The 22881-nt window shown below is 38.5% G+C and overlaps 1 protein-coding gene across 1 annotated transcript; it reads left to right on the top strand.

Moving 5' to 3' along the window:
* The first annotated feature begins 1164 nt into the window (after positions 1-1164).
* Positions 1165-22323, top strand: C5H1orf87 (chromosome 5 C1orf87 homolog). The gene is made up of 11 exons (XM_032217815.1): positions 1165-1271; positions 6012-6231; positions 8691-8813; positions 10523-10786; positions 12031-12128; positions 12328-12466; positions 14648-14745; positions 16654-16724; positions 20456-20490; positions 21037-21175; positions 22041-22323. The coding sequence occupies exons 1-11, from the start codon at positions 1165-1167 to the stop codon at positions 22199-22201; spliced, it is 1455 nt and encodes a 484-aa protein (XP_032073706.1). The 3' UTR covers positions 22202-22323.
* The last annotated feature ends 558 nt before the right edge of the window (positions 22324-22881 follow it).

Here is a 22881-nt window from a genome sequence, read left to right on the forward strand (position 1 = left end):
CTGGAAAACCTTTGCCAAGAAATACAACCCAAGACAGCCTGGATTTGTAGTATTTTTCTACCATTAAGATTCTAAAGCTGGTTCCCCAAAGTGGTCAGTATCAACCCACAATGGTTGAAAGGATTACTTAAGGGAGTGATAAATGTCTGAGGGTCAAAGGGGGATCTGTAAATGTCTGGAGTCCGTAGGTAGCTAATAAATGATAGAAGGGCAATTGGGATCAATTAATCTTTTGTTGTCTCTGCAAGACAGGGGTAGATGGTCATCCATCAATGAAAGCAGCCTGGAGTTGTCTCTATTATTGTTATAGTTATATAACAATATACTAAAAAGTTAAATTATTTTCCTATAATAAATTATTGGAATTAAGTGGAGAATTTGAAATTTTATGACAGAGTCAATGAGCTGAAGAATTTGGGGGGTGATAATTTGCTCCATTGTTTTGTTCTGTTATTAACTGCTGCAAACGCTACTAATTTGAAAAGTAAAAAGGGGGTGATTTTTTTCAGACTGTTAATTAACGACAAAAGGTATTTAGAAGGAAATTATTTTCCTATGTCACATTTGCAGTTATATTTAAATAATAAGACTGGAAAAACCTCTAAAGTTAAAATCCTGTAGAGGTTTCACTACAAGAAAGTTCCATTGAATTTAAGAGTCCTTGCTGCTTCTTGGAGTATCATAGGATTACACTGTACAGCAGTCATTTCTTTAGATGCAGAATTATGAAATTTTAGATGCAACTATTATGAAAATCTAATATCAATTACAGGGCAACCTGTAGGTTGGTTGCTTCTCAAGCTGAATCCCAATATGGGTACAATATAAATCTCAAATTATTAACTAATGTTGCTATTGTGTTAGAATTGGGCCAATGGTGTGGGAAATTCTTTCAGGATAAATGTATGATATGAAAAATACAGCCTTTTAAATTTGTTCACACTTAATTTACTTTCCTGGGCTTCCTTTAAACAAGGCATTTAATTGATAAACTCTTCAGCCAAGTTTTTGTTATTTCATTACTGAGTTAATTGATATTCATATATTCCTAAACTATTTGCAGAACCCGTCTACCCACTTTCAGTTTCCACTTTTAAAGAAATAAACTTCTCCAGGGAAATTACAGGAAAGTGATCTTTTAGGGAGAGCAAGACAGAACTGGGAATGGCTTCAGTAAGAAATCTACCTTATGGATTTGGTGCAAATTACGAGACTGTAATAAAGATAATCGGGAGCAAATATGTCCGATGCCTTGTAGAGAAAAGTGATGGGTAAGTATGATCTCAGGGAAATGTAATTTTGGTTAGAATTCATAGCATTATGTCTTTAAATAAAATATCAAAGATGCCAAAAAACATATATTGTAATTAAAATGCAGTATATGCTAATAAGTGCATTAAATTATTATGTGGTTAATCTTTGGTGAGATTCACAGCCTTTGGGGCTGGTTGGTAGTTCAACAGCTCGAGTCCTAACCAAGGACCTAGGTACTGTTAAGGTGACGTCGGAAGATATAAATTGTTCCAAGTAGGGTGGTATTTTGTAGAGTCAGAACATACAAGTCAGGTAAATTTAGAATTTTCAAATAGCGAGATAGTCTTTTAAGTATTGCTCCAAGGGCTCCAATTACAATTGGGACAACACATGATTTCTTTTTCCACAGTCTCTCAACCTCAATTTGCAAGTCCTGGTATTTTGTTATTTTTTCTTGCTGTTTATCTTCAATTCGTGCATCACCAGATATTGCAATGTCAATGAACCATTCTTATTCTTTTCAATTATTGTTATGTCAGGTGTGTTGTAGGCCAAGTGCCTGTTAGTCTGGATTCTGAAATCTCACAAGATCTTGACTTTCTCATTCTCTAAAACCTTCTCAACCTGATGGTCCCAATGGTTTTTGCTGTACTCAAATCCAAACTTTTGGCACACTTTCCAGTGAATATTCTTAGCAGTGCGGTTATGGCATTGTAGGTAGTCAGTTTGTGAAATTTTGCTGCACCCGCCGATCACGTGGTTGACTGTCTCATCTTTCTCATTACATAGGCGACATTTGCTGTTGGTGGTAACATGTTGAATTTTGCCTTCATGCAGTTTGTGGCTAAGGCTAAGTACTCCTGATCTTAACCAGTTCCAAGTTAGTTTTTGGTCAGCTTTGCCCTCAATACTTTTCAAGTATTGGCCATGCATAGCTTTGCTTTTCCAATTTTCAGCTCGCTTCTCAATTACTTCTTTCTTATATTCAGCTTTTAACTTAGTTGTCTTCAAAAGGCCTCCTTTATTTACTTCCTTAATCATTGTTTCTTCACTTTTCTGGATGTAATCACTCAAGCTGTGTCTTTCTTCTTCCACAGTCCGCTTTACTTGTAGGAGTCCTCGACCACCCTCTGCTCTTGGTAGATACAATCGGTCAACATCACTTTTAGGGTGCAAAGCATGATTTATTGTCATAAGCTTTCTTGCTTTTCTGTCCAAATTGTCCAACTCCATCTGGGTCCAGTCAATTATTCCTGCAGACTATCGAATTGCAGGTATAGCCCAGGTATTTATGGCTTTTATGATGTTTCCTGCACTCAGTTTGGACTTTAATATCTTGCGAATTCGTCGAATGTACTTGGCTGAAGTTAATTTCTTGATTTTATTGTGCATTAAGTCAGAGGCCTCTAAAATCCCCAAGTACTTGTAGCCTTCTTCTGGTTTTACTGCCTTTATCATTTCTTCATTCTCAAGTTGTATTCCATCATCTTCTAGGACCTTGCTTGCCTTGGTTGCCATTGTTGCACATTTGTCAATTCCAAACTGCTTACCAATGTCTTGGCTAAATTCATTTGTGCTTTCAATTAATACATTCCATTCAGCTTTTGTTTTACCAAACAGCTTCAAATCATCCATGTACACCAACTACATTTTCAGTCCTTCCTTTGCAAGTTTGTATCCACAGTTCACCTTCTTCAAAATGGTTGTCAGTGGTAGCATTGAGAGTATAAAAAGTAGGGGTGAAAGGAAATCACCCTGGAAAATGCCTCGTTTAATTTCAACTTCACCCAGTTCTTCTCCATTAGCCATAAGCTTCATTTTCCAGAGGTTCATTGAAGTTTCCATGAACTTTTGTATGTTGCTGCTGATGCCAAAGATTTTCATGCATTTCTTGATCCAGCTTTGGGGAACTGAATCAAATGCTTTCTTATAGTCTATCCAAGCCATGAACAGGTTGCTTCATCTTTTGTTTGAATTCTTTAGGATTAGTTTGTCAATCAGCAATTGGTCCTTTGTTCCTCTCGAATTTTGCAGCATCCTTTCTGTTCTACAGGAAGCAAGTTATTTCTTTCCAAGTATCCATAAATTTGATTTGCAATAATACCAGTAGGGAGCTTGTATGTTGTTGGCAAACAGGTGATTGGCCTATAGTTTTCAGGGTACTGTCCTTTTTCTTTATCTTTTTGGATCAAAAATATCCTTCCAGTTGTTATCCATTCATCATTTTCAGGTGTTTTTAAGGTCTGCTTCATTTGGGCTGCCAATCTTTTGTGCATACTTGTAAGTGCCTTTAGCCAGAAACCATGTAGCTCATCTCGTCCTGATGCACTCCAGTTCTTCTCTTTTCTTGACTGCCTTTGCACCATTTCTTTTGTTATTTTCACATCTTCCATTTTATGCACTTTAATAGAATCCTCAACCTGCTTGATCCATTTTGCATTTCTGTTGTGCTTCTTGTTGTTTTCCCACAAATTCTTCCAGAATTTCAGAGCTTTCTCTTTATCAGGCTTTTCATTTGTTGCTACTCAATCTCCACTTTCTATGCTCTTATAAAACTGGTGCTGATTTGCTCTGAACTGTGAGTTTTCCTTGAACTGAATTACTCGATTTTCTTACCGTTTAATCTTTTCAGCAATGGCAACAACCCTCTGCTTCTTCAATTACTACCGCAATCTCCTTATTCTCCAAATCGTATCTTGCTTCCAGGCTGCTTTTGACCTGCTTGTTCTTTAGCTGACCTTGCCTTAGGTTCTTCAAGTTGCTCAAGTCTCCACGAAATCTTTTGATCTTCAATTCCAATCAAATTTTCCACTTAGGCTACCCCTTCTTGCCTCTTTGGTTCCTTTGTATTTGCATTAAATTATTATTATTATTAATAATAATAATATTGTTGTTGTTATTATTATTTAGCAGCAGCAGCAGCATCAGGACATTTAAGAGAATAGGGAAACATTTCGTTTTTTAATCCATTGCAGGAAGAAGATCATATAATATTACACAAATTAAAGGGCTCAAATAGTTCTACCTCAGTTTTGAGTTATTTTTAAATGACCAGGAAGGAGGCTACATTGTTTATTTTTAATTGTTATGCCATTTATAAATCCAGAACTCCTCTATATATACCGTCATGGAAGTGATGTGCATGCGAGAAACCATCCCCTCTTCCCCTGCTCCGGTCACCTATACCAGTCTGCCAAGTTAGAAGGGTTGGGGACCACTGTCCTAGATGCTTTTGACACAAATTTAACTTGTTTATTTATATATTTATTTATAATATTTAACACCATGTTGCTTGTACCTTTATGATTTATATTGTTTTATTTATTTCCTAGTATGATTTGATTGCTTATTAGTAACCTATGACTATCACTAAGTGTCATATCTTATGATTCTTGATGAATGTATATATACTTTCTTTTAATGTACACTGAGAGCTTATGCACCAAAGGCAAATCCCTTTTGTGTCCAATCATACTTGGCCAATAAAGAATTCTATTCTATTCTATTCTATTCTATTCTATTCTATATTGCTGGTCCAAGATAAATATTCTCTAGGTATTCAGACACGTTGTAGGAACTAAAATCATGTTGGATTCATATTAACCAGGGATCGTTAAACAGGACAATCTCTGAATTCTTTAAGTTCAAATTATTTCATCTCCCCTTCCACTGTTTCAGCCTTGAAGCCACTTATGTACACAATTCTATAAATTATATAGAATAACTTCTCTGAAATTTTCACCAAAGACTTCCAAGTTTAAAGGAAGTGTGCCTGGTGTAGCTCTGCAAATTATATAACTTTTTGTAATTTTCATGAAAGACTTTGTGGTGTAAAGGATAGGTTTATTTTCCTTTTTCACCATGCCATTTTGCTTCTATTCAGACTGATTGAATGAGCCAAAACTTCATTTCTTTGGTATCTTGTTAGATGGCTTAACTTTAACTGCAGTTTTCTATTTCAGGGCAAATCCTTCTTATGGTTGTCATAATGAGAAACTTTGATGGACCAACCATTTGCCCATTCCTACACAACAGTATTTTCCTTGTACTTTGCATACATTGCTCAGAGTAGGGAGAAATTCTAAGAGATAATATTTCCTTAACATTTGTCTTTCAACAAAATATAATAAAACCATTGTAAGACAATGGTACAGAGGTCTAGAGTTAGCAAGTGAAGGAAGCATCCGCAATGTGTAAGATCTGAAATCATACAAAAGGAAGAAATAGAAGAGAACATTGATGGACAAGTTTTTTTCTCCACCACCTACTATTAATCATAATCTATTGTTAAATTGACCATGGAGAGCACTTGCCTATAAAGTCACCAAGAATTGGACATAACTAAATGGTCAAAACAACTAGAATTTTTAAATACTACTGGTTATTATTCCTCATCAGCTGATTGATAAGTAGAGGAGAACATCTATTTCAAATATTCATTCTGGCATTTATTCATTTGTCAAGCCTATTTTTTCTCTGCTTATTGGAAGACATAAAACAAGGCTGCTGTTACCACCATGAGCTCAAAATCTAGTCATATGCTTCCTAGTGATGACACCACGTGTCTCTTAGTGATTCAGCAACAGATATAGATATAATTAGTTTGCCTTTTGGGGGTACATCCATTGATTACACTACTTCATTTTTGTCTAATAAAGAAATGTTTCATAAAAGAAAATTTTTGGATGTAAATGGAGAAAAGATAAAGTAGTTACATCTCAGTGCCAAAATATATATTGAATACTTCCCACCCACAGGAAAGCAAAGGAGATTGTGAAGCCTGAGGCACAGTCCATGCTCCAAACTTCACCTCTGTGTAATATAAGACAGAGAAATGGAAAATTTCCAGACCGCAATAAGCCACCTAATCAGCAAATCAATAATGATGTGAATATTAAATCTCAGAACAAAGATGGAATGGAAAAATATACATCCAAACAAACAGAGACAAATATTATCAGATCTGTGGACAACAAAGTAAGTTTACAACTGCTGTAGTCCCTTCATTTTCTAATTCAGTTACAGATAGGAAACAGTCTTGGGATCAGCCCTACTAATAGACCAACCTTTCATAGGTGACCTTCAATGGGTGACCACAGAGATATCATGAGAGTAAATGAGGACATGGAATGAAGCAAACATGGCAGGGGTGTCAAACTTAAGGCCCGCGGGCCAGATCCTGCCTGTGGGATGCTTAGATCTGGCCCGTGAATCTGGTCTGTGTGGTGCTTAGATCTAGCCCACGGGGCCACCCTGGAAACAGTGAAGGACAGCCCTGCAGTGCCTCTGCTAGTGAAAACTGAGGTCAGGCATGACACAGGTGGCATAGGCACTGTTTTTGGCTGTGATGCAGAGGTGGGTTCCTCCCAGTATGGTTCAGTACGTCAGAAGAAGTAGTGAAAATCTGGCGGACTGGACCGGACCATTAGCAATGGCGGTGTGGCCATGCCCTTGTACCAGCGAAAGAAAGAATATCCTGCTGTCCTGGAACTGCACTGTGAGGTAAGGGAAGAGGGTCTTGGCAGAGACCTTCCCTCCCCCTTCAGAGATCCCATGTGGGGAGAGAGGAGGCAGCCTGGTTTGAACGCGGGCTACACCCTGCAAAAGTTTTCCTAGCCCAGGATCCTGGGAGAAGCTCGTCTGCCTAGAGTTGCCAATCTTTCTGCCGGCCCAAGAGGAAGCTTCTGCTGCACCCTCTATAGGCACTGCAGAGGTGCACAACTTTCCATTGGCTTTTCCCTCGGTGGCGCAGATCTGGAGCCCTTAAGATGCCACCATGGCCAGATTCTCCCCCTGGCTGCAAACCACCGCAACCAACCAGACAGCAGCCTGAGTAAGACGAGGGCACGCGGGGTGAAGAGCACTTTCTCCTTCTCTTCTCTGGTGACCTTGCAAAAAAACAGGGTCTCCCTCCCAGATGCTCCCGGCCTATAAAGGTGGCAACAGAAGCTTCCTCTTGGGCCAGCAGAAGGATTGGCAACTCTAGGCAGATGAACTTCTCCTGGGATTCCGGGCTAGGAAATTTCTTGCAGGGTGTAGCAGCCCTGTATGGTGGGGAATGGGGTCCTGCCAATCTTGGGAAAGGAGGCACACGATAGCAGAGGGTGAAGGTGCTCCCCTTCGCCCTTGGTAGAGGGGTGGGGTGCTTTATTGCATGCCTCCTTTCTTTCTCCACCTGCCCCAATGAGTGAAGAGACACTGGCCCCAAACTGCCCACCTGCATTCAAACCAGCCCACATCCTCTCTCCTGCATGGGCTCTCTGGAGTGGGAGGGAAGGTCCCTCCCAAGACTGGCTTCTTTCCTTCCCTCCTGTGGTGTCCATCCATAGGGGGAGGGCACGGACTGTTCGACAGCGATGGAGAAAGGGAGGCTTCTTTGCCAGCCTTCCAGCTGGCAAAACAGAATTTTTCGCCAACTGGAAGGGATGTGAGTGTGAGAGAGAGTGGGGGGGAGAGAGAGCGCGAAAGAAAGAAAGAGAAAGAGTGAGAAAGAAAGAGAAGGGAAGGAAGAAAGAAAGAAAGAAAGAAAGAAAGAAAGAAAGAAAGAAAGAAAGAAAGAAAGAAAGAAAAAAGAAATTTTGACCACAATTGAGCCCAAAAATTTGGTTGCTAAGCAAGAGCATTGTTAAGTGAGTTTCACCACATTTTACAAGTTGGTCACACCCACCCAGTCACATGACCTCCAAGCCATGCCCACAAAATAGGCCATGCCCACAGAATAGGTAGTAAAAAAAATTGAAACCCACCCCTGGTGTGATGGCTTCCTACAGCCCACTGCTAGCAAAAACAGAGCCTGTGGAGGTGTATGTGGCCCGCATGGGCTCCATTTACAGCCGTAACAGCCTTCTGCAGCCCTTTGCCAGCGAAAACAGAGTCCCAGGCTCTGTTTCACTGGCAGAGGGCTGCAGGAGGTCATCATGGCTGAAAAAGGAGACTCTAGAAGTGACGTTGAACTGGCCATAATTCCAAAATTCCAAGAGCCCACCCTGAAGAGACTAGACTGGGGGTGATTGCATGAATAGGAATAAGGCAATTGCTTAATAGTAGAGTATGGACAAATTATCTATTAAGTGGTTGTTATTGTGCTATTATTGCCATCAATGGACAGAGATGCATGTTGGATAGGACAAAAGACTGGATAAATCTTTTGTTAAAAAACATTCTTCCCTCATGCATACATGTATCTCATGATGATTCAGGCCTTCAATTCTTTCAGTTCTTCTCTTCCAAATGTGATATTAATAGTTTTTGTATAATGCAGGAGAATGTGTCAATTTGTGGGGGGAAAAACACCACCAACCACAAGCTCAGCCCTTGCCATGGTCATGATCTTTCATCCTTTCATCCTTTTTTCCCCCTGTTAGTATTTGTACTGATTTTACAGAATGACAATTGATTTTTATTCTCTTTTTTTTACTTCCTGTTCATTATTTAAGCAACTGAAACCAGTAAATTTGTATTGTGTTACTGCACCCGGTGGAGATAAGTCTTTATCTTATATTCACTCTACCAAAAAACCAACTTTTGAAGCTCAGAATTCAAAATCATTTCAACAACAGGTAAGTAAATATGATTAAATTTTCAGTAGTTGCACTTGGTTTCACAAGCATCTTTTAGAGAGTCAGAAAGGGATGCGGTGGCTCAGTGGCTAAGACACTGAGTTTGTCAATCAGAAAGGTGGGCTGTGCGCCTTTGGCATTTAGTCATGCCGATCACATGACCACAGAGACATCTTCGCACAGCGCTGGCTCTTTGGCTTTGAAACAAAGTTGAGCACCTCCCCCTAGAGTCGGGAATGACTAACAAGGAGAACCTTTAACTTTAGAGAGGCAGAAATAGTCCAATATACTTTACCACAGTGGTAAAACTTTCTTACTAAAGTATTATATAAAACTTGTTTACTGAAGGCAAATAGTTTTATTATAGTATACCCATGGCTTTAGCTGTGTATAGTATCCTAGGTCTTTTCTGGACTGATTTCAAAGTGTTGGTAAATTAATTTTAAGCTATATTCAGATGATCTGAAGGATAACCACACATAACTACCTTGGTTTTCTACCAGTGCTTTTTACTAGATCTTTGATCAGATGTCATGCTAAATGAAATGTGGCACACATCTACCATAAAGAGGGCCTTTTCAGTTATGGCATCTCACTTTTGTTCTTTCATAAAACTTTATGATCGTGCATAAGTATATCTAATGATTCTACATAATTGGGAAGTTTCAGCAGTGTAATATTAGTTTTATCATCTGCTGCTACTTTTGCGTGCTTTAAAAAACATCTCGATCACAAATATTTATTTTTAATATTTATTTATTATTAAAGCAAGAGTCAATTTGGTGTACTAGTTAAAGTGTACTGAGCTAGAAATTGGGAGACTTAGTTCTAGTCTTGTCTTAAGCACAAAGCCAGCTTTGGGCCAGTCATTCTCTCTTAGCCCAAGGAAAGAGGCAATGACAAACCACTGTGAAGAAATGTTGCCAAGAAAACTGCAGGGACTTGTCCGTGTAGATCAGTGTTTCTCAACCTTGGCGACTTTCAGTCCTTTGGACTTCAACTCTGAGAATCCCCCAGCCAGCATAGCTGGCTGGGGAAATTCTGGGAGTTGAAGTCCACAGGACTGAAAGTCGCCAAGGTTGAGAAACACTGGTATAGATGCTTGGAGCCAAGACTGATTTAGAGGTACACACATATCCATATCCAAGGACATACAATCAATTAACATTGTTTGGATATAAAAATCAATTCTTCAAAGCTGCTTGGAGAAGATAGTAGACATCTAGTAAATTCTATAAAGGAGGCCATAATTAGAGACTGGGGAGATACCACAAAATTCTATTCTATAAAAATTCTATCTAATCATCTATCATCTCATTTATCCAGCCACCTTTCCCACTTAAATGACTTATCATAAAATAGATAAAAATGCAAAATATAAAACAAAAAACATAGCAGCCAAGTTTCTTAATAATTGTCAACAAAGACAAAACATTGGCTCATTACACTTCTGGGTCTAGATCTGGGTATAAAACCAAGTTTTTAGATCCTTGCAAATGGCCATCAGGGTAGGGGTTAACCTAATCTCAGGTGGAATGATGTTCCACAGAGTGGGCATCATGGCAGAAAGGTCACTCCTCCCAAGCCCCATCAGTCGACAGACCTTATCTGATGGTCTCCATATCATGACCATCCTACTAGATCAGGTGGGAAATATAGAAACAATTGGGGTAGTTCTGTAAATAAAATAATGATATTTCTTTCATTAGGGCATTCTGCCAGAGTTAACAGAGACAAAGGATGATGATGATTCTCTTCTAGTTCTGCTCAGAAAGGAATTTGAGCTGCATCCTATAAGTCTTACTGCTTTGGCCAGCCTGAATGAAGAACTCAAGGAGATGGATCCCAGGAAATCAGGATTTCTGTCTCAGGTCCAATTGAGCACACTGCTTCTCAAACATGATATCCCGCTACAATTACCAACCGTCAAACTGCTTTTCAACAGGTGTTCACAAGCTAATGACCAAGAACTGGTATGCTAGTATAGGATTTTGAACTATATATCAAATTTATAATGTTGAGCTCATTGGAAAGGAGCTTTTTAAAGACTACTTTATTCGTAGTATATTGATTCGTAGCATATTGATGGCCCAGGTCTGGAGGAACCTTAATTTATAACCACAAATGTGGTGTTGGGGGGAAACATCATGTTCCCTACTACTGTAAGAGATAATAGCCAATGGAATTGACCTTTCATAGAACTGGAAGGTTGTTTGTCAATTTAGGTAGCTCTGAAGGAGGATTCAACAAATCTTGTGTGAATAAGGCTACCAAGAATTTTCCTATAGAATATAGATAGATAGATAGATAGATAGATAGATAGATAGATAGATAGATAGATAGATGGATGGATGGATGGATGGATGGATGGATGGATGGATGGATGGATGGATGGATGGATGGATGGATGGATGGATGGATGGACGGACAGACAGACAGACAGACAGACAGACAGACAGACAGACAGTTATCATAGCTAGATAGCAATAGCACTTATATTCTTCTTCATAGTGCTTTACAGCTCTCTCTAAGCCATTTACAGAGTCAACCTATTGCTCCCAACAATCTGGCTCCCCATTTTACCTACCTCGCAAGGATGGAAGGCTGAATCAACCTTGAGACTGGTGAGATTTGAACTGCCAAATTTCCATCAGGCAGCCTGCAGCAGAAGGAACTGCAGTACTGCACTCTAACCACTGCACCACCGTGCTCATAGATTATAATAGATAGATAGATAGATAGATAGATAGATAGATAGATAGATAGATAGACAAAAAGAATTGATAAATAGATGATGAATAGATGATGGATGGATGGATGGATGGATGGATATTGAGGATTAGAGGCAGCATGTGTCCTCAAATACCAATTGCAAAGAGACAAGAGCATAAACTGTTAAAGTGTTCCTCTCTTGCCTTTGGCTTAACCATAGCGATCTGGCTGATAATTATAGAAAGTCAGTTAATAATAGACTCTTTCCAGTATTGACCTTTGGTCTGAAACTAAGAGGCTTTTCTTCTGTTCTGATCCCATGGATTTCAGCAGATCCAGGCTCTTCAGCTATACTAAAATTAGATTTAGTTTATTAACAGATATTATACACAGTTCAACCAATAGTAGTTATATTTTCTACACCATGTTTTTTTCCCCTTCTGGAATTTTGAATGCCAGTTTTAAAATTAGCCTTTGAAATTACATTTCTTTATGTTTCTTTTAGATAGATTATGAAAAATTGATCCAGTTATTAACACTCCAGGCATCAAGCAAAATGCAACATACCCTTCCTGAGAAGAATGAAAATAAAAAGAATCCAAGGTTCTATTTTAATTTTGCATATTATATTATAAATATCAATTAAAAAGCATGAGAGAGGAATATTCTGTTTTCAGCTTCAGTTTGATTAGCAATAGCCTAAGACAACAGTTTTAATATGTAAATGTTAAATGTTTTTTAATATGTAGCTTCTTTTTCAAGAATGCAAGATAAGTTGTCTCCTCATACTATCACTCTTTAGCTCTTGGACATCAGAAAATACATTTCTGGCACTGAAGCAGATACTAAAAGAATACAATGGAGAGTTGGGTTTTGAAAAATTAATCCAGAGTTTTCTTCAAGAAGACCAGATTTGCTCAGGCCTTCTTTCATTTCCTGAGGTAAGGGACAATTTGAGGGACAACCTCTTCCTAACCTCCTCTGTCTATCCCATCATGTCCAGCAGAAAAAAAGTATGGTGTGGTCAGCAGTGAAATATGCTGCTGGTTGCTTTGCACGCATGCACGCCTGAGACACGTCTGCACAGCACTAAAAAAGGAACATTTTGAAGCTTTTCGAGTCTGCGAAGGTAAGTAGAACAGCGAGGGAGGAATCCGCTGTGCCACGCGATTTAGATTAGCTAGAGAGCAGGAAATCCAACAATTCTAGCTAATATAAATTGCACGTCACAGCTGATCATCAGAAATACCAGTGCTCCTGAACCAGTAGCGTTTTTTTTACTACTGGTTCGGGCGAACCGGTCTGAATCAGTAGCATTTCACTCCTGGCTGTGGTTCCATCTGTTAAGGAGCCACATCTGGTGGAACCCAGGAGAGGGACCTTTTCTGTCACAGCATCCATTCTATGGAACATCAGCCATTAAGCCGTGGTGAGATTGGCCCCATCCTTCAGGAAGTCCTTTAAAATATAGTTGTGTCAACAAGCTTGAAGATCTCAAGGAAATAGTGAATTGTGAGATACCTACATTGCCTGTAACGTTGAAGATGCTTTCTCTTTGTCTTTATGGTGGGTTTTTTTTTAATTGTAGAAGGTTTTTAATGTTCGGGTTTTTTTGCCTTATTTCTTAATTGTATGCTGCCCAGAGTCATATTTGCGAGATGGATGGCTATATAAATATGATGAATAAATAAATGAATGGGTAAATTTACTAGTCTATTTATTTTCAGTACTAGCATAAATTTAAGTTGGGAAATCCTGCCACGCTTGCTTTGTCACTTTTATTAGATATTATAGTTCTTTTAAAATATTGTTAGTATGCCTTTGTTTTTGTCTTTTGAATGCTTTAGGTTTTAAGCTTAAATATGATGGCAGCCTAAGTGATGCAGATTCATTTGGATGTCAATACATGAATCTTTATATAATTTTATATTAGTTTTTGATCTATGTTGCATTGATAAAATAATATCAGAAGTAGTTTTTTTTTTTACAAAAAGGGGAAAAATACCCAGCAATATAGAAACCCACTCTCCATTACAAGGCTTTGCACAGGAAGAGGCACATAACAGAATAACAGAATATTGTATCAGAGTTAGAAGGTACCTTGGAGGTCTTCTAGTCCAACCCCCTGCACAAGCTGAAAACCCTATACCATTCTGGATAAATCACTGCCTTGCAATGCATGTCAGGGTTCCGATGGATGCCCTAATTAAATCATGAGCCCCGAGCCAAGCTTCAAAAGAAATCTAGTTATTTATTAGGAGCAACATGTCAGCATATACCTAAGTGAAGCCAGCTATGACCCCACATAATTTACAGCCCAATTATGGTCCTCCCCCATCACATGTAAATCACATTCCCCAACAGAGCACTTTCACTGGCTGTAGAGAACACCCTTCTCCAGCTGTTACAGGTAACCTGGGATACAGCCCTGAGAAAGGTATGCATGAAATGTGCTTCTGGTTGTGGCTGCCATGCTGCTCCATCAGTTTTCCCCTCTCTTGCTTATGGCAACTCGAAATCAGGCCAGGGATGTTTTGCGAGTTGACAATGCATAGAATGGATGTCCAGCTTTTTTAAAGTAATAGGAATCCCATATCACAGTTGGCCCTTCTGCTGGGCAGAATGAGGCAATTTCCCAAAGCAGATGAACTCTGAATTTCATGAAAAGAATGCAAACTGTCATTTTTTCAGTGTATTAAGATTTTGTTTGCTGTTGCTGGCATTTTCAAGCTCAGATGCCTTAGCTAATCTTGGCTACAGTCAGGCTCCTTATTTTTGCTTTTCACTGTTCTTTTTAATTCCAGCGCTATCCAAAATATCACTGTTGACTTACATGTTTCAGAATTCAATTCTCTGGGAGGTTTTTGTGGCAGGTAATATTTAACTGTTATATGAGGACTATGAGAAGGTGAAATACGAAGCAGGTCTGAAGCTGCTACATTGAGCAAATTCCAGCTCTTTCAATACTTTGTGTGCAAGGTCCTAAGAGGAGTGGGTTTTGAATGCCCTTTACTCTAAAAAGACATGATAAATTTTGTTTTCTCAATCATGCTGTATTTTTATACGTAGTTTTTTGGTTTATAGCTTGTCAATAAAATTTCATGAAAACATGTAATTTTCAGGTAGAGGATATTTGCCAGAAGCACGGACTAATTCTACATCCTGGGATGATGGAAACTTTGGCCAATTTATGTGACTTTGGTAGAAGAGGCAGAATGCAGTGAGTTTTAATGGAATGCTTACTTTTTTTATCAACAATAATTTGACACTATATTCCTAGAGATCACAATCCTAGAAACAGAGGTGGGTTCCTACCTATTTGGTCTGGTTCTGCCGAATAGGTAGTAACTCTAGCAGACACTGACTGTACCGTTCTATCCTCCACGGCGACATCTTAGTTTTCCGTTCTGCACATGAGCAGAACAATCTTCATTGAAAAAATTTAATCCCTCCCCTTTTTAATGTTGTGCACATGTGCAGACCATTTTAAGTGCAAATGCCTCACCCACCCGCCCCACCCAGTTATTCCTCACCTCCCAGGTGGCTTCCCTGCCTAAGCTGCCACGTGATGCCTGCCCTGCATCTATTGGCAAAATGTATGGCTAAATTGGCCACGCCCACCCAGTCACATGACTGCCAAGCCATTCCCACAAAATAAGCCACACCCACAGAACCAGTAGTAAAAAATTGGAAACCCACTACTGCCTAGAAAGGCCATTTGATGTCCTGGTTGAGGTGCTGGCCTAGACTAGAAACCAGGAGACTGAATTATAGTCTTGCTTTAAGTATGAAAAACTGGCCAGTTGACCTTGGTTCGGTCACACGCTCTCAGCCCAATTCACAGGGTTGTTGTTGTGGGGAAAAATAGGAGGAGGATAAGTGAAGGAAGATTATATTAAGTAGGTTCACTAGCTTGAGCTGCAAATGAAAAAAGGGTGGGGCAAAGATATAAAAATAAATACAACCTATAGATCAGCTCTGAACATAGCATGACTGAAATGCTGTGATGCTAGAAATGAAGCACTTACAGTGTTTATGGAAGTGACTAGATTTGTCCAGCGAGCTCCAATTTCCATTAACTAGTTCTTGCTGTTATTAAAAAGGGCATTGGCAACATCTCTCTTCTAAGATGGATACTAATGTACAACACAAGGAAGAGAAATTTTTTTTGCATCTCTTCCTTAATATTTGGTGTCTGTGCAAAGCTTAGGCAAACTCAGAGTTAAGACCTCCAAATGTTTTTGTGTTCTATTATAAATAAAATAAATTGTGTGAAATATGTGTGTCATCAGCATTAATTTACCTGTGCATCTTCTAATTTAATCTCAACTTCCATTGGGAATAAAACTCTGCTGTAATTAGGTAAAATCCAGCTCTGAGCCATTTCCTAATTAAATGTATTTAAGTTTGATAAATTATCTCAGGTTATTCTGGTCTTTAAGATGTTCCAGTAGCCTAAAACAAAGTCCTGCTAAAGAAATAAAATAAGGTATAGAAAGATAAATTGAAACTGAAATCCATGCATTTGATTGCTATGTTGTGTTTTTGTGATAACAAGAGGCTGTAGATGGCATACCTGTAAAGGTTTTAAAAGTTTTAATGGAAGGTTCTCCAGTTCCCTGTTCTTGCAGGAAACTCTGAGATTTCTCCAACTCAATTGTATCTAGCACATCAATATTTCTCTCTCTGGGCACAGTGAGTAATTATCTGCTGCAAACTCTGCAATGGTGACAGGAAGAGCATCTGGCCAGTAAACACACAGCTCCATTCAGTTGCCCCGATTCCACCCCTATAAAAGGGATTACCGGGTCATTAAAAGACCCCCAAAAATTGTACGTAGTGCAATTTTAGAATTTAGAATTGTTAGAAATTCTAAATTAGAAATTTTAGAATTTTAAAGATTAGATATAAGAATTTAAGTGGCTATGAGGTGATTAATTAGACACTAGTATGAATGGGGCCATCTATGCTAAGCACAGGTAGATGAAAAGGCCTGGAGTGACATATAGAATAACCCAAAATACCTGGGATAGAACAGATGGCTTAATTCAACACACTGGTTCTTTTTGCTGTCAAACAAATCTGCTTGCATTAATTGTATTTAACTTTAATATATTTCCATGTGTAGATGGAAACCATTTGTAGAGTTGCTGAAGAAAGTTCAAACTGGAATGAATCCTGCTTTGCTTGTTTGTAAAAGTAAGGAATTAACTGCCATTTTTCAGCATATTAATCAAATTATTATGATAATACATTTTACATCCCTGTAGAATGTTGTAATGTACTACACATTTGTTCATGGTAAGTTTATTCTATTTACTAGTGCCCTATAGATGATGAAACCTTTTCAGAACAGAAAAGTAATGATGATCCTGGTTTCATGTAAACCTTACATATATTCATATAAACTTCCCTTAGAATGGGCATGATATTTCCTCCAAACTAGGAAGTTATGTTTATTTTACGAAGAAAGATCATCATGATGGTCACTAATAAAACTTTCTATTAATGGCTATAAAATGTTTGCATATAAACAAGTCTAAACAATTTATTTTTCTCATAAATTAATAGAAACTTTACTTTCCAATGCCTGTAATTCATTAATCTTATGTCCCTCTGGGTCTTCTTTGTTAAGTAGCCATTTTTGCATTGTCTTTTAAAAAGCATACAATTCGCATCACTAGAATTTTGGAAAGTTTTGTAGTGCTAAGATCATCTGTGTTACTTAACTATGGCTGTCATACAAGTTCACAGTTTGTGATGCCAGCTCTAAATGGCAGAACTCCAAAACCTCTACTATTCAGCCATAAGTTCTCTTTTGGCCATTGCTTGGTCTCAATATATTTACTCTCTCGTTTCACTTCCGTCCTGCTATCCTGTTGTCAGCTAATTTGAGTGCTTTGACAAAATAGTTAAATATGTTCTCTCTTTTCCTAACATTTGATCATTTGTCTTGGCATGGATTCAAAGTTGCCATATAAACAAAAATTAGTAATAATTCTGCCACACAATTTTCTTCTAAATGGAGTCTCTGGCAAGATAGAACTTGGACAGTTTTGTTTACTCTTAGGATTATAAAGAGTCACATTACAGTTTGACCTCACAGTCTAAAACAAGTTTCAACAAGTTAGATTTTTTTTGGCATACATTCAATGCAGCAATTTCATGCAAGAATAGATGTTTTGATGGCTTTCTTCTACAAGTACATTCCTATGGCGGTTCTCTTTGCAATACGTCAATATTGTTTCAGCTGGTACAGGAAATCCGTCATGTAGCCTAAATGAATAATGCAACTTCGTCCAAAGAAAAGTGAAAAGCTTGTCTGGATAACCATAGGTTAGACCAGTGGGTCTCAACCTTCCTAATGCCACGACCCTTTAATACAGTTCCTCATATTGTGATGACCCCCAACCATAAAATTATTTTATGTTTTCCATATTTTTTCGAAAATACGTGTTTTCCGGTGGTTTTAGGCGACCCCCCTGAAAGACCCAAAGGGGTCCCGACCCACAGGTTGAGAACCACTGAGTTAGACAATACAGTGAATAATATCACCATTCATGTTAACAGCATATTTCATATCAGAGGTGGGTTTCTGCCAGTTCACCGCAGATTGGGCGAACCAGTAGTGGTGGCAGTGGGAGGCTCCACCACCCACGCAGATGCTTCTGCGAGCATGCACACGAGCGAACTGGTAATAAAATAAATTGAAACCCACCACTGTTTCATATGTGATAATACTCTGGGTTACAATGAATATTTTTTTAAAAATGTGAAACATGGGAATTTAAGTCATTGTGTAAACATGAGGACTGCATTTTCTACAATTGCTTTTCATTGTTTTATAAGTTATGATGGAGATAATGTCTCATCTAGCATGCTTTCCCCATGCTCCGTGATGTTTGCCCTTTGCTTTCTCATACTTCCTCAAGGAGAAAACAGAAGAATAGTGCTTCTAATGTAGTTTCTTCCAATCCAATGTCGAAAAGATCTCTTAGGATTGCAATCCCATTTGTTCTAAGAATTTTGGGAATTGTAGTTGCAATGTGTCTATAGATCATAGGTTGAGGAAGGGCACCAGGAGTTTATTCCCAAGAGCTGTAGTGGCGCAGTGGCTAGAATGCAGTATTGCAGGCAAACTCTGCCCATCACCAGGAGTTTGATCTTGACCGGCTCAAGGTTGACTCAGACTTCCATCCTTCCAAGGTCGGTAAAATGAGGGCCTAGATTGTTGGCGGTAATATGCTGACTCTGTAAACTGATTAGAGACTCCTGTAAAGCACTGTGAAGTGGTATCTAAGTCTAAGTGCTATTGCTATTATTCCCAATGATGCTGTAGTCTTATAATACCTCCTCTATCTACTGTTGTTAAATTGTTAAAGAACACCCACAAAACAGCCAGTCTGAAACTATTCTCATCTTCATTGGTTTCTCAGACCATTGCAAGACATCTGTTAGGAACAATTAGAACAGTTGGGCATTTGATTTACAGAGCGCTGGTAGAGAGATGGATGTGAAACATTGAGTTAGATGGTGCATTAATCTAATTATGTTTGAGAAAGCACTCTGGCATATTTAATATTCAGGGGATGACTAAATGCGAAGGTGAGCCAATTGCAATCATTGCTACAGAAACCGATCAGGATGCAACAGTTGGCCTTGAACTTTAACCATCTGGCTATAGGAAAACCAGCTGCGTTTCCAATGAGGACTGCTTTTCATTTCTGGGACTTGATTCATGCTTTTCCATCATTTAATTTTATGCTGTACAATCTGGTCTTCTATCCATAATGTCCAATCAATATGAATGACAAACTACAGGATTTAACGGAAGGATATGAAAACTGAAATCAAGAGAAATGTGGGAATGAGATTATGGTATGATGAAAAAGGACAACTCTTACAAGGTTGACAGTTTAAGGGAGAAAAACACAAATGAGCTTCCATAAGTAATTACAGCAATAATTAAAGCACCATCATCGTCTCTGTAACTATACATTTGCCCTGCCTTCCCTCCTATCATTACCTTTTCATTTCTCTTTTGAAAAATGGATGCTGTTCTCCCTTTTTATTAGTTCGAGTTGGTTTGTCATTGAAGAGCTCCTGTTCAGGATTTTCTATTCTATTACATCACAGTCAAATATATTTACATTTTCAAAAACAGAATTAAGGAATTTGTACCGTGTTTCCCCGAAAATAAGACAGGGTCTTACTTTCTTTTGACCTTTGAAATAAGTGCTTGGCCTTATTTTTAGGGAGGTCTTATTATTTTTGAGGTGCAGGAGGTGGCGAGCATGGTCACCTCATGGCTGCTGCTGTATTGCAAGACTTTCAAGGAGGGCTTATTTTTGGGGGAGGGCTTACTTTAGCACATGCGCTCAAAAGCCCGATTGGGCTTATTATATGGGGAGGTCATATTTTCAGGGTAGGTGTCCAGATCAGAGGTGGTATTCTGCCGGTTCAGACCAGTTCTTCCGAACCGGTAGTGGAAATCGTGGGTGGCCCCACCCACCCGCTCCGACTCTATGCTATCCCATTTACGCATGTTTTGAAGCCAAAGTGCATGTGTGAAAGGCTGAGGGCATGCATGGACGTGGAGACGCTCACATTTGCGAACCGGTAAGGAAGTTACTGTAAGTGAATACCACCCCTGGTCCAGATGTTGCTGAACTACACGTCCAGCATTTAAACAGTTCATGATGTTGAGATATGAACTTCATCGACATTTCTGCAAGTTCAGTACAGCTCAAATTTTTTTATTGTACAATTACAAACATATCAGGAATTAATAAGTGTTCAAACTATTAGCATTTATAGCTTCAGAAATATCTTCCTATCACTTTTGAGAGAAACCATTGCTTGATAAATTGTGTCATTAAACTACTCTTTTAACTGAATAAACAAAAACCTCATAGTTGTTTCCATCTTAGGAAGAACTGAGGAGAAAACTGAAGATAATTCTCAGGTACTGTAAAATCCCTATTGATAAATCCACAAACTCTTAATGGAAAATTATGCGTTACTCATCATTTAATTGGTTTAATTAATTTTGACACAATTTCCTATGCTAGAACTTCTTGTTGATAAAACAGTAATATTGTTTTATTAACACAAATTGTTTAGAAGTTTTGTATATCCATTTCTGTCTATTAAAACCTGTTGGAATCCAGTGTAAAAAATGAGATTAAACCCTCAGCATTATCTAGGATAGCCTCCCTGCAGCATGGTGCCCTTAGGAAATATTTCAATTTTGGCCCACTTGTTAAGAGTTGAAGATGCCAAATGAAGAAGGTTGAACTTGGATGTTCATAGAATGCAAATGCTTGCATTATATAAGTGATCTTGTCACAGAAAGCCACACATTTGATACGTTGAATGAAGAAATTGTATATAATAATTGCTAAATGTTGGGAGGAGTTCTAACAGTGAACTAAGCACAGTTCTTCATCACAATTTTATTATGACAGCTGACAAATCTAAACTTCTGATAATATAACATGTTCCTTTGAAGATTAAAGAACAGTATAAACTTCAAACAGCTAATCCATGGAATTTGTATGATGCCAGTGACTCTGAAGACCAAGAGGCCTGGATAGACCGATTCAGAAAAATGGAGAAAGCCCTTTATTTATCTGATGTCAAAAACACAGGTAAGGCTGATCCCACCCAAACAAAGTTCTGCTTAACTAACATTACTGAAGATAGATGGCATATTTTACTTTCTATCTACATGAGCACCACTGGATGATTCAAGCAAATTGTAATCCTTTCCAAGCTTTAATTTCTGTAATTCTGAGAAAGCACAGAGGCACAACTGGGTTGAATGCATTGCCCTCGATCATGTCATCATATGCACTGCCAGCTCCAGCGCTATGATTCCATGCTGTGTAGGTACTGACAAGGAGCTTGATCAGGAAACATAGTTAATGCATGGAGGCTGATCTTATCTAGGGCGTAGAGAACCTCTGGAAGAGCTTGTCAATCAGAAAGGTCGGCAGTTCGGTGGTTCAAATCCCTGGCGCTGGAGTAACGGAATGAGCTCCCATTACTTGTCCCAGTTCCTGCCAACCTAGCAGTTTGAAAGCACATAAAAGCGAATAGATAAACAGGTACCTCTTCAGAGGGAATGAAACAGTGCTCCATGATGTCATGCTGGCCACACAATCTCAGAAAGGTCTTGGGTCAGTGGCCTTGAAACAGCGATGAATTAACACCCCTCCCCCCCCCATAGTCAGCAACAACTAGCGGAGTAAAATCTGCAGGGAATCCTTTACTTGTTTATTTTACCGTTGCTTCTACCTCTCTATCCCCACTGTGGCCCAATCATTCCAGAAGGGGACATTTTTCACATTTCCCCCTCATTAAAAAATGAATAAGAATTGAGCACAGCAGTCACAGTAATTCCTATAACACTAAACTATGCCTTGACATTACACTGAATCTTTTCAAGGATACCCCACAATATGTTATTACATCTGATTCAAATAGAAAAAACTTTTTTTTAATGAACTACAGGCAAGCTGGAAAAAGAAAAGGCCAAACGTTTGATCCATAACTACAATCAAATTTATGACCTGTGCCTCAGTCCTCTAAAAATTGATAAAGCATTTCGGCCTTTTCATTATGGCCAAGACCTGCCACTGCAACCCTTACTACAATACTTGAAGGAGCTGTAAACTCTACCAAGAGAGAGTTTTCTCATGGTTGTCTACCCACTTGCTAATTCAGTACCTAAACAATCCTACTTTTAATTTTCAACTGACATAAAATTATATATATATGCATACTGTAAAAATAAAAATCCCTTCTCAGTAATACTTTTAAATAAAGCTTTCTGTGTGAAATGTATTTGCTACTAAGTCTGGATTGTATATATTTGAAATATTGATTGAAAATTTGACAAATTTTCAAAATTTGTTTTGGAAACACATCTCCACAGCAAAGAATTGCTTTTTGGGTCCTATGCTGGCTTTGTTATTTGTAATGATAGAACTCAATTCAAACTCAAAAAAGTAGCAAAATAGTTGTAGGAATTTGTTTTGAAAATTCATTTTTCCAAATGGCATGTTCATCTAGAGGAATTTTCTACATGAAGATTCAGGTTTGTCTGCAACATATGGTAAGGAATTCAAGATGGTGGCCCAATGCTGAGAATTCAAAGTTATGAATATTTTTTACATGTGTTGCACATGTGATATACCATACCAGGGACGTGCAGTCACGTCAGGGCAGGGGAGGCGGGGTCTCACCAGTCTCCTGAGAGAAAGGAAATAATTTTAAAGAATTTTTAAAAAATAATTAAAGCCAGGGTAGTTGCTACCAGATTCCAAGTCACAGTGGCTTGGTGTCTGCTCAG

This window comes from Thamnophis elegans, chromosome 5 (assembly GCF_009769535.1).
Source record: "Thamnophis elegans isolate rThaEle1 chromosome 5, rThaEle1.pri, whole genome shotgun sequence".
NCBI classification, from domain to species: Eukaryota; Metazoa; Chordata; class Lepidosauria; order Squamata; family Colubridae; genus Thamnophis; species Thamnophis elegans.

What these genes read in the sequence shown, in the direction of transcription:
- C5H1orf87 (XM_032217815.1), top strand. Translation starts at nt 1,165, where the DNA reads ATGGCTTCAGTAAGAAATCTACCTTATGGATTTGGTGCAAATTACGAG. An exon ending in GAAAATAAAAAGAATCCAAG is followed by an intron (nt 12,129 to 12,327) that starts GTTCTATTTTAA and finishes ATCACTCTTTAG; the next exon opens with CTCTTGGACATCAGAAAATA. An exon ending in ATCTGATGTCAAAAACACAG is followed by an intron (nt 21,176 to 22,040) that starts GTAAGGCTGATC and finishes AATGAACTACAG; the next exon opens with GCAAGCTGGAAAAAGAAAAG.